The sequence below is a fragment of the Fukomys damarensis genome, unplaced genomic scaffold, assembly GCF_012274545.1.
Source record: "Fukomys damarensis isolate Sample0158 unplaced genomic scaffold, DMR_v1.0_HiC HiC_scaffold_38, whole genome shotgun sequence".
NCBI lineage: Eukaryota > Metazoa > Chordata > Mammalia > Rodentia > Bathyergidae > Fukomys > Fukomys damarensis.
The window spans coordinates 54,739,033-54,752,032 of NW_022900950.1; the positions used below are offsets into that span (position 1 = coordinate 54,739,033).

At 35.5% G+C, this 13,000-nt stretch overlaps 1 protein-coding gene across 1 annotated transcript in view; it reads right to left on the reverse strand.

Annotated features, from left to right (window-relative positions):
* The window catches only part of Naa16 (N-alpha-acetyltransferase 16, NatA auxiliary subunit), a 67,643-nt gene that overhangs the window by 15,627 nt on the left and 39,016 nt on the right, over positions 1–13,000 (reverse strand). Inside the window, 6 exon segments of the mRNA XM_033759948.1 lie at positions 1,348–1,483; positions 9,613–9,631; positions 9,633–9,691; positions 9,693–9,761; positions 10,293–10,474; positions 12,769–12,837. Coding sequence (XP_033615839.1) covers positions 1,348–1,483; positions 9,613–9,631; positions 9,633–9,691; positions 9,693–9,761; positions 10,293–10,474; positions 12,769–12,837 — 534 coding nt within the window.

The following is a 13,000-nucleotide window of genomic DNA, read 5'->3' on the forward strand; positions in this document are numbered from 1 at the left end:
TTACATAAATCATGAACAATGAAAATAAATAAATAAAGTTGTTTAACTATAAAAAAGCCACCAAAAATGCAAATAAAATATATCTAAACACCTATAATTGTCATACCAGGTATATGTTTTAAAAACAATTTTGGTGTCTACTTACAGTCTTCCTAAAATTACTACCTATAAATGCCTAGCTACTGCTTCATTCAGAAAACACTTTATCTTTCACTGAGATCATCTTGGTAATAAAAATGTATCTTTCCTTAATAACAAGCAGAATATTTTTAAAGTGATGGTCACCCAGGCAGTGTCAAAACAAGTTAGCAATCTACAGTTTTATAAAAAAAAATAAGAGTCTGATGTAAACTAGGAATTCTTAGCCATTTTTCATAAGAGTCAAGACCTTACATTTCTCAAGGAGAAGATGAAAAAAGATTTTCCCTAAAGATATAGCTATAGAGGTTTCAAAGAGCAGGAAGGAAAAAAAGAAAAAGTTTATTCCTATGAAGGTTCTAAAAGTATTATCCTACTTTCAGCTCCCTTCAAAAACCACTCCCTAAGACACAGCATTCTCTAGATGATCTCAGAAGTTTCATATGGGAAGAAGGCCAAAGTAACTGCCATGTTGCAGACATTGGGCTCACCTGACTGTGATGCCTGTGGTTTTACACTGCATCAGCAGGGGAAGAGTGGTGCCAAGTGCCCCCACAACTGAGGGCAGGTGAGGACTGCCTGAGAGGTAAATTTGCAGCTCTTTTCCTTCTGTGGTCCATGTGAAAGGAGTACTTCAGAGATGACAAAGGACAGGAAAAAATATTCACGCAGAGGAAGTCTCCTCTCTAAGGCATATCACACACAATTCTAAAAGCAAGTAATAATATTTGCCTGCAAACTGGCCATACATTGCTACACAAAATAATAAACGTAAGAAGAAACTTCCTGGGAAGACAACTGGAGAGAGGCTGACTGTGGACCAAATCCTGACATTTTAAATGAGGGGAAAGAGGTTGCCATCAGCTGTGTGTTCTCCTAGGCTAGTGATGAAAATCAAATAATAGCTCCACCAGGGAACAGAAACTTTGACTTCATGTTAATAATAGTAATAGTGGTTTAATAAATTAACGTTTTTTCCTTCTTTCTTCAATTAAAAATATATAGGCGTGTAAAAAGCATTAACTATTCCAGGATCAAAAAAGAACTATATGCTCACAACTTCTGAATGTTTGGTGTATTACAAATAGATATGCGTTTTTTTTCAAAATGAAGCTGTCAACGTAGTTACAAGAAGCAGATGATCCCGTGTAGAAATATACCTGCTTTTCTTGCCACCTTATAGGATAAAAATGAAGTCAAAACCCTAACAACCTACCCTTTCTACATCATGGCACTTTTTCAAGGCATCTCCGTATCTCCCAAGTCGCCGATGAGCTGAAATGCAGTCCATCTGAAACCACATACAATGCATTTCATTTAGGTTTTCCATGGCAGACACTCCCTCCTAAAATGTAAGCATTTGTAACTATAATGATCAAACAATAAAACATCCTAAAACCTAAAAGCTATGGCTACAAGTATTATGACAATCAACAATTAACAAATATATTAACAGGTGAAGGGAGGGCAGGGGTATGGGGAAAAAATAAGAACCAAAACATATCATGTAAAGGTACAAGATCCCAATGATAAATGTAACTGTATTGTTTGCTTTAAATGTACTAATAAACTTAATGGGGGGAAAAATATATATATATATATTAACATGTTTCCCCAGGGTTCCTAATGTTTGAAAATTACAGGTTTTGTGGTTGTTTTAAAAATTTTTTATTAGTACATGTTTGTGATTTTATACTTTACATAGAAGAGACTCCAGATTACTAAAGCTTAGTTTCTAAAAATTCACCCAGGCATGGTGGACACACCTGTAGTCCCAGTACTTGGGAAGCTGATGCAGGAGGATTGCCATTGAGTTCAAGGCCAGCCTGGGCTATATATAGTAAGTACAAGTCTGAACTACATAGTGAGACCTTGTCTCAAAAATAAATTAAATAGATAATCAATCAATAAAAATTCAAAGTTTACTAACTACTTTAACAATAATCTTTGAAACATTGCCTGTCTTCTGCAATTCTTTTTTTTTTTTTTTTTTTTTTTTTTTTTTAAGCAGAGTAACACTGTCACCAAATTGCCTAGGCTGGGCTTGAACTTGTGACCTTCCTGCCTTAGCCTCCCAGATTACTGGGATTACTGGCACATAGCATCATACTTGGCTAATTATTGCAATTCTAAAAAACCTCAAAAGCTGAACTAATTGCAATGTAATCTTTTTTTTGGTGGGGAGAAGGTTCCAGGGATCAAACTCAGGACCTTGTGCTTGTGAGGCAGGCACAGAGCCACTGAGCTAAATCTCAGGCTCTCTTCTGCAATTTTTTTCTTCTCTTCTTCCTCCCCTTCCTTTTTTTTTTTCCTTTTCTATTTAACCTTTCCTTGATGACTCAGGGTTGGCACTATAGATAGCCAACTTTGTGTTTGATCTCTTGCTAATAATTCCAACTGCATTTTTGAGTCCCCCAGTCTCCTTCCTCCTAATTAGGCTATCCGTTGTCACTTTCTCTTTGCCTACATGTCTGGTTCTAACAGCATCTCCTGTTTCATCACATCTCTTATTTTCCTATCTCTCAGCTGCAGTGTGCTAAAAAATAATAATAATAACTGAACTTGTTATATTTATATAAGTCAGGTGTAGTGGCACATCTTATAATCCCAGCTACTAGGAGGAGACTAAGGCAGGAAAATCATAAATAGCAGGAGGAACTGAGAATAACCCGAGTAAATTACCAAGACCATCTCAAAGCAAAACCTAAAAAGGGCTGAGGCTGTAGCTCAGTGGTTGAGTGTCCCTGAGTTTGATCCACAAGAAAAGAAAAAATAATTTTTCTTATTAATTCAGACTTGATGATAATTCTGAGAAGAGTTTAAGACATGAAGTACTAAATTTCAGTGCAGTAGCACTCGAGTTTTGTCACACTTCAGAAAAGTTCCTCAGAAAAAGATTTAAAACATTAGGAATAGGCAATGACTTCATGAACAAAACCGAGACCACACAAGAAATACTACAAAGAATCAACAACTGGGAACTCATCTTATTAAAAAGCTTTTGCACAGCAAGAGAAATCACCAACAGAGTGAAGAGACAACCCACAGAGTGGGAAAAACATTTTGCCAGCTATTCAGATAAAGGACTATTATCTAGAATATATGAAGAACTCAAACAAACAAACAAACCCAAATTTAAAGACCCAATGCAGAAAAAAGCATCTGAAATAAAAAATCACTTCTCAGATGAAGAATTAGAAACAGCAAATAAATATATGAAAACAGTGTTCAACACCATCGGTCAATTAAGAGATGCAAATGAAAACAACACTGAGATTCTACCTCACTCCAGAAAGAATGGCTGCTATCAAGAATTTAACCAAGAACAAATGTTGGAAGGAGTGTGGGGAAAAGAACCCTTCTCCACTGCTTGTGGGAGTGTAGACTGGTGCAATCACTATGGAAGTCAGTGTGGAAACTTCTCCAAGAACTAATAGTAGAGGTTCCTTTTGACCCTGCTGTACTTCTTCTTGGTATCCTCCCAAAAGTATTAAAAACATCATATCACAGCGAAATATGCACACCCATGTTTATAGCAGTACAGTTTATAACAGCTAAATCTTGGAAACAGTCCAAATGCCCATCAACTGATGAGTGGATAAAGGTGGTTTTTTTGTACTCTGGAGTGCTACTCTGCCATAAAAGGATGAGCTTGAGAAATTTTCAGCTAAATGGATGGACCCCGAGACCATATTCTTAAGCGAAATAAATCAGATACGTATGTTTAAATATCGCATTGCTTCTCTGTGAGAAACTGAATGTGGAAATAAAGACTGAGACGTATAATTGATGTTGGGAAATGGGAAGAAAGTGTTCAAATGGTAAGGGGAACAGGGAGGAGGAAAGGAAAGGAAGGAAGTGACAAGAAAAAAGTGAAAATACAAGAAAAAAAATGGAGACAAGCTTTTCTACATAGGGAGGGGTGGGGGCTTAAGGGGGAACGGGATAAAATGTATTAAAAAAAGAAAATTAAAAAATATTTGTATGACCCCAGGATAGATGGCACAGGTATATTTATAAAAAATAATTTTATCAGTATTAAGTTCTTTTGCTTCCATTTTGTGTTATCAGTTCAATTCTTAGAAATCACCCAAAGTCTAAAAACTAATTATGTCTGGATGAATGGAACTACAGGTACATTTTATTTCTTCTTTATGGCTGTGTGTATTTTTCAAATTTTGATGACTATGTCTTTATATGAAATAATTTATTTCAAAAAGTTGTGGTTTTTTTGTTTTGGTTTTTTGTTTTTGTTTTTGTTTTGTTTTTTGCTACCAGGGATTGAACTTGGGTCTTTGCTCAAAAAGTTGTTTTTAATTTCAGTTTTTTTGTTTTGTTTTTTTCTGAGACAGGGTCTCACTATGCAGCTCAGGCTTGCCTCAAATTTGTGGTGATCCTCCTGCCTCAGCCTCCCAAGTGCTGGGATTACAGGTGTGTGTTACCACACCCAGCTCAAAAGGTTTACTAAAAAGAACTGTCAAATCTGTATTAGCAACCTTCTATATATAATTCTAAACTGTGAAAAATCTGTGAAAGGAAATATGAATACTTCACTCATATTAGTAAGCATGATTATTAAGCTGATACTGTTGTGCCCAAGTCACGAAGTCCCCAAAGACCACCAAGGAGTCATGTCCAATGCAATTGCAAGAGGAGTTTATTGTAAGCTCGAGCCTGGACTCTCAGGTGTCACCGTCACAGCGGCTTCAGACCGAGAGCCCAGATCCAATTTTGAACCAAGTTTATATAGGATTTTTCTGTTGCTATTTTTAGTTTTCCCTTATCATCCAGGGGCATCGGGAGGGCACAGTGGAACGTGACCTAATGCTTACATTTGCAAAATTATCATGGGGTGCTGGGAGGGTACGTATTGGAAAGTTACCTAAGGCCTTCATTAGAGAATTCCTCTTTTCAGTAGACAATTAATTCCTCTTTTCATCAAAGAATTAATTCCTCTTTTCATCAAAGAATTAATTCCTCTTTTCATTAGGTTATCTGATTTTTTTGCTAAGATATATGACTATCTATGTCCACTATAATTACTTCCTATATCAGCTACAACTAAATTAATTCCTATATTAATTGAATTACATAAAAAGAAGCTTGTCTTAAAAAGAGAAACAGAAGCAGGGTGGAGATGCCCTAAAAGAGGAACCGAAGCATAGAATGGAAACTACCATATATAATGGAATTGTTCAGGAGCACAGAGAAACTGAAATTGCTGCAATTGTCAGAGGAACTGCCACATAGAATGGAATTTTTCAGAAAGGAACTTTTGCATTTACTCTATTCTGAGTAAGGGACATGGAGCCCACCATGACCTGGAAACTTGGTCCTCACAATACCAAGAGCCAGAAGCAATGTCCTTCCCCTCGTCGCTATATTATCTACCACACATTATTAATTAACCTGGCCAAAGAGCCAGTATGGTTAAAGTGAACAAGTTTGCCATACAGTATGCGACTGGAGATGATTATGATGTATAAACTGTGGCACAGGTTTTGATGACCACTCTCTATAACCCAATTCCTTTCAAACAACTTTCTCATGTGTCTGCCTCTGACACAGCCTAGTTGTATGCTGTTTTTAGTCACTAAGTTTCCAAGGCTGGGCTCAAACTTCCAATCCTCCGCCTCAGCCTCCCAGGGCATTGAGATTATAGGTAGTATGCCATCATGCCCAACTGTGTTTGTTTGTTTAAAGCTGGACATGATGGCATACTACCTTATTAAGTTAAATAAATCTAACTTAATAAGCCATGCACTGTATATACTTTTTTTTTTTTTTTTTTTACCAGGAATCAAACTCAGGATGCAAGGCAGGCAGAGGCATCACTGAGCTAAACCCCCAGCTCTACGCTCATTTGTGTGTGGGGGGGGTAGTTTTCAGACAGGGTCTCACTATGTAGTTGAGACTGACCTGGAACTCACACTGTAGCCCAGGCTGGTCTCGAACTCACAACGATCCTCCTAGCTCAGCCTCCCAAGTGCTGGGATTATAGGTGTGCGCCACCATGCCTGGCTTCTGCACTCATTTTTAACTGTACTTTATTTCTAATCCCTACCTAGGCCTTCCAGTTAGTACTGTAAAAACCTAAGTGCTTTATTGTTTATTTATTATACTCTTTTTTTCTCATTGAGTTTATTAGTACATTTTAGGTGTACAGTACAGTTACATTCATCATTGGGATCTTGTACCTTTACATGACAGGTCCTGGTTCTCATTTTTTCCCCATACCCCTGCTTTCCCTTCAATTATACTCACTTTTAATCTTCATAAATGTGATAGAAAGGACATTGGGAGAGTTTGAACCCTAACAACACTCTTTACAATGTGACCAAAATGTTTTGGTGGCCTCATCTGAGATTCAAATATCCTGCTGTAAAATATCAGAGAGACACCTAAGTGCTACATAAATATAAAGAGCACTACTATTTCTCTAATGTAATTTCTTCTCTTAAAACCCATCATTCTCATTCATCTACTCTCCCAACATAACCTATGCTGTTTTGAATCTGCTACTGATCCAGTGGCATCTGAGTTTTAGAAACTCTAGTTATTACAGTTTCTGCTAATATTACACGATTCTGTTCAGGTTTAACACAAAGAACAAGGGTTTTCAATTCAAATATGCAGAATCCTGGCTCCAGAAGAATAATTTGATCTGAAGCCTGCATGGTACTTGAACCTTCAAACGTTTTCTTAACTATAATATGGGGAGAAAGAGATCATGTATATGAAGTACTTAGCTCAGTACTTAAAATGTTAAATCTACTTTCCTCTTGTAAGTAATAAATTACTAACATTACTGTAAACACCAAATGGTAGGCTAGCTCATATGAGAAAGTCCTTCTTTAAGAAACAAAGAATAAATATTCTATAGGTATGGTGTATAAATTGAGAGTACATGAGAACACAAGTATGAATGTATGTCAAAATCACTTGTCATACCTAGTCAAGCCAGACTTTAAATTCAGCAATTTGATGGATACAACACTACCTAATTGTTTTAATTCGCATCTTGCTGATTAGTAGTAAAGCTATTCTTTTTTTGCCATTCCATTTTCCACTTTTGTGAACTAATTATTCATATCTTTTGGCCATTTTTGTGGTCTTTTCTTTTTTACTGCATTTTTACTCCCATATGTTTATGTTTCTAAGACATTATTTTTCCAGGTAGTTAAAATTTTCATAGTAGTAGGTCAAGATAATTCTGTGGCTTCTAAAATTATAAGGGATTTCTCTAAACAATGAGGCATACCTAGAATCTACGTAACCTTTAAGGTGGTGAGAGCTGGGGATTTAGCTCAGTTGCACTGCACCTGACTCCATCCCCAGTACACACACACTAAAAACCCACAAAAAATTTAAAATGGTGATTTTTTGCTACATCATCAATATCTTAGCATCATAGGACATAGCAGGAACTTACTTTCATGTTAAAAACTTACTGGCAAACTTTAGCACTAATGCCCTACACTTTGAACATAATGTGCATTTTTTAAGATATGTTACTTAAAGGTCGGGCGTGGTAGTGCACGCCTGTAATCCAGCACTAGGGAGGCTGAGGCAGGAGGATTGCTTTGAGTTCAAGACCAGCCTGGGCTACACAGTGAGTTCCAGAGCATTCTGAACTACATAGTGAGACCCTGTCTCAAAAAAAAAAAAAAAAAAAAAAAAAAAAAAAAAAAAAAAAACCCAAAGAAAAAAAAAGATGTTACTTATTCCAAAGCATCTTCATTAAAACTTGGAAATCAAACTTATAAACATGGTTCCCTCATTACTCCTCAATATCACTTTTAATGTGTACTGCATAATTATTTCAGTGAATTCTTTAGAGCTCTTTCTACATTGTTTATCATCACAGGTTGAAAATATCTTTTCCAAGTCTCTTCTCACTTTGCTTATAGTTATTTTGTTATATGTAAATATAAATTTTAATATAGTCAAGTACTTTAATTCAGTCATACTTTATGCTCTTAGTATCTTTTTTTTTTTTTTAAACCGGAGATCAAACTCAAGATCCTTTGCTTGCAAGGCAGGCAGTGGCACCACTGGGCTAAATCCTGGCCATGCTCTTAGTATTTTAAGAAGTGCCACAGGGTGGGTGGATTTGAACAGTGCATATGGTATGGATGTACGAAAAATTTACAGTGAGCCCTATTAATATGTATAATTATTACTGTTTATTTTTAAAATGGAGGAAGGTGGAATAGCAGGAGGAGGAGGAGGAAGATGAGTAGAGGAGGAAGGAGGCAGCATGCTTTCTCTCTTATTACATTTTCCTTAGCCTAGACTCCTGTTTTCTTCCAAAAGTCTGAATGGTTTGCTTTCAATATATAGATCTTAAAACCACCTGGAATTGATTTGTGTGCCATGAAAGACAGGGATGCCATTTAATTTTTTTTTCAACCCTAACCCTAACCCTAAGTAACTAAATGTCCCAGCTTTATAGTTTTATCTTAAGTTTTAAAAGTACTTCTGGCTATACACCAAGTTTCCAAGCATATGTGATTCTGTTTCTGAGAGCTTTGTATTCAATTAGTCTATACCTATACTTTTAACCATAAGCATGCACTACTTTCATAATATAGCAAAAAGTCTATGTTAAGAACGGCCAAAGAAGGAAAGGAAAGAAATGGATATTTAGCTCAACAATATCAGAGAATTTAATTCCAGACAGGGAGGAGAAAAGGAAGACGAGGGGAAAGTAAAAATAATTGAGGGGGAAGTAAAAAGAATTAAGATGTGTCACGTACATAATCCCACAATGAATGTAGTTGTTATGTAGTACAAATTTAAAATTTTTAAAAAGAATTTAATTGCAGGGACTGGGGATTTAGCTCAGGGGAGCTGCTGCCTGCCTCGCAAGTGCAAGGTCCCAAGTTCAATCCCCAGTACCACACACACACACACATACACACACACAAATTGCAGAATATCAGACTAGTAGCGCAAAGAAATTATTCTACATCCAGTACTAACATTCCACAAATTCACAAATTCCAGATTTGCACTGCCAAAAAACAGCTATTTTTAGCTCTACACTTTAATGTGCCTCTCTCTTAAGGGTCTTTTAAATTTCCTAATAAACCTCTTTACGCCTTTAAAAAAAAGAAATTACTTATACAAAGAAAGGATCTAAACAGCTCTGAAGTAAGACACTGTAATAGAGAATTAAAAAGAAGTCACAAATCACTAGAGAAACAAAGAATTTGGGATACACCCAATTTTATACGTAACAATTTTACACATAAAAACGGCATATTGTTCAAACTTTTAACAAAATATTTTTGTTCCTTCATTTTAATCATGCCTTGCAAGAAATACATAGAGGAACATATACAACCACAGTAAGAAACTATACTTAGCTATGGATAAATGACATTAAAAATGAATTGTTATGAACTTCAGTGGTAACCTCACAATTTTACTAAGTCAAGTAATTACATACTTGTGCATGCTATCTCTTACCCTTGTGAACTTGGAGCATTTTCTCTGCTTCTTTTATCATATTTGCTCAAAGCATATATTTTGCACATTTAGAACTGATTTAATCTATCAGCTGTGTCCAAAGATTGCTTCATCCATCCACTTGCAGCTTCTTTGCGATTACCCATATGCTTCAAGAGATGAAAGCGTTAAAGAAATTACAGTTATATATGATCAAGAATATAAGTGTACTATAAGTGGAAAAAGTTTATAAAGACACGTTAGAAATTTGACAACACGGGCTGGGGATTTAGCTCAGTGGTACTATGCCTGCCGCACAAGCACAAGGTCCTGAGTTTGATTCCCAGTATGACAAAAACAAAGAAACAAGGGCCGGGTATTTAGCTCTGCGGTTCGGTGGCCTGCCTTGTAAGCACAAGGACCCGAGTTCGATCCCCGATACAAAAAACAAAAACAAAAACAAAACAAAACAAACAAACAAACAAAAAAGAAATTTGACAGCATGGCAAATTTATCTAGAAATCTAGATAATTACATTTTACATATACCAAGAACTAAACCAAGTGAATAACATTGATTATATACATATGTAGCACAAAGCTCCATAGAATGGAACATTTAAAAAAAATTATCAGGGTGTCTGAGAAGTTAGAAACAATTCCAAGACTTCTTAAATAGCTGAATTCCTCAAAGTCAAAAACATGATTAAAATTTTCCTTGTAAATTTGTTTCATGTAAAACAATTCCATTAGAGTTGGAGTACTCGCAATTGCAGCATTAATATAATCCAAAGCCAAAAAATATTGTTCATGTTTACCAAAGTTCTGTGTCAGGAAATACTGAACCCAGAGTACAGTTGTCAGGGGTACCTTCTCCCCATTTTCTGCAATCAAACAAATATTAAATTATTATAAGGAAGAATTCTAAGTAAAGCAGGCCACATACTTTCTCTTAACTCATAATAAAATTCATAGTTGTTATAATAAAGAGTAAAAACTCAGCAAAAATTACCAAATGCAACAGAAAGAGCTATGATTTCATGTTCTAAAGTTCAAATAGTGGCAGCCAAGCAGAGTAAACAAAATTCTAGCTCGACAGGCTTCTAGTCCCAACCTCCCTTCAAAGAAACAGCACTGAGGAAAGATATAATCCAATCTAAATCTATGAATTCTCAGGCTAAAAGCAAAATGATATTCCAGGAAAAGTCAAAGAAGGAAACCTGGAGAAGAGACTACCACTGCCAAGACTTCAGCAGAGATTAGAACTGCCAACCTGCCAGAGTACAGCATTTACTAGACCTCAGTGCTGAACAGGAGAAATCCAATGTGTTGAAGAGGACACAACCTTGACAAGATAGAACTATCCCCACCACATATCAAAAATCTGAGTGAACGCTGCCTAAGTCTAACAAAAGGAGCCATATATATATAAAACAGCTGAGCCTTATTCTACTCCCCATCCTGAACCAGCAAGCTAAGAGCAGCTAAAGTAGCAAGCTGTTTTCAAAACAGATTTCAGAAGGGAACACGTACAAATTTACAAGGAAGGTGCACAGAATGAATTTACCCATGATATCAAAACACATCTCCTAGTGTAGCTAACTAACCAAATGACAACATAATACAAACACACTGAAAACAATTAAGATATGTTCATGTACATGTACCAACACCTCATGAGGAATTATGAACTTAAAACATATACTACTAATAAAAAAATTTTAAATCATTTACTTGTCTTTGCAAAACAGTAAAACCCTTATAATTTAAAAAAAGGCAAAAGTCAAGCATTTATACTGTACCTCTTACATAAACTGTGTTTCTGGAAACCAAATATTTGGTGAGAGAAAAATAAAGTAGAGCACCTGCCTACCATGCACATGGAAGTCCCTGGGTTCAATTCCCAGCATTGCAGCACCAAAACAAAGCAGAACACAAACAAGAAACCACCTAAACAGCTAATAAATGTAGAAAACATAGTAAGAATGAAATAAGGAATTTAGGTAGTGATCCTCAATAACTGCTAAAATCCTCAGTCCAGAGGTCCGTGAGAGTTGTTTTCATAGGCACATCTTGCTGACAAGGAATGCTGATCAATCTTAACATAAAAAAGAGAAATAACCAGAATGCCTCCGACTTCCTGGTATGACACAACCTCAAGCACACACACTACCTTGACGTATTCGAACAGAACCTGAATTCAATCAAGCCTGTAAATTAACTATCCATACTACAGGCAATATGAATGACAACAAAATATATTAAGTTAATAACATGAGAATGCCATCGGCCAAACCTAGAAGAAGAGATAGACTATGATAAAAGGACCTTTCAACAAAAGACATTTTTTAAAAGGGAAGGGAAATTACTGTCACACACACACATCTCTTTTTTGGGGGAGTACCAGGGATTGAACTCAGAACCTTGTGCTTTCGAGGCAGGTGGCAGAGCCATTGAGCTAAATCTCTGGCCCTACTGCTGTATATTAAAAAACATAAAAACATAATAACTGAATGCAAAACATGCACCTTAAATGGATCTACATATAAGTAATCCAATTATACAAAGACTTCTGGATAATGGAGGACATGTGAATGTGAACTGAATATTAAATATTATAGTATGAGGTTAATTTTGTGTATTTTAAGCAGAGATGATTACTAAGGCATTTACAGGTGAAACCGTATGTCTGGAATTTCCTTTAAAATACCCAAAGAGAGAGAAAAACAAACAAAACTCAAAGAGTAATGACATAGAAAGGCACATGAAAAACCCAGGCTAAAGTTACTATCTGCAAGACTGAAAACATTCTAAAATATTTTCTAAATTAAATGGCCTTGATTTACATATGCATCTACAATCATAGAAAGAAAGGACCAGGTTACATGAAATTAAAATACTAGAAAAAGTAAATGTGGAAGAGATTCAGGAAAAATACATCTAATTAAGTCACTCAACCTCTCAAGTATGTTACTTTGTGTTAAAATAGGGCTAATTCCCACTGCATAGGGTTATGGAAAATTTAAATTAAATAAGATTTAAAGTGCTTTCATTTCATTTTAATTCAAAAATAATTTAATAAGCAGCTGTTATGTAGCACACACAAAGCAGTATTACTGTGATTAAAAATGGATTGAAATTAGTAATCAAATTCCAAATCAATCTAATTTAAAGTTACCATAAGGGCTAAAAAAGTCACATGTTTTAAGAGAGGCTTCATAGTAACAAGTTCCTAGATTACAGAAACCTGTTAAAATACATATTTTTATATTTTAAAATATTTTATTGAACATATTTTTATTTATAGATTAAATTAGATCTGGAAAACAATGTATCTTATTTCAAAACTATACATTAAATAAACTTTTTTGGCTTTTTCTTCCACTCCTAATAAAAACATAAATTTTAGG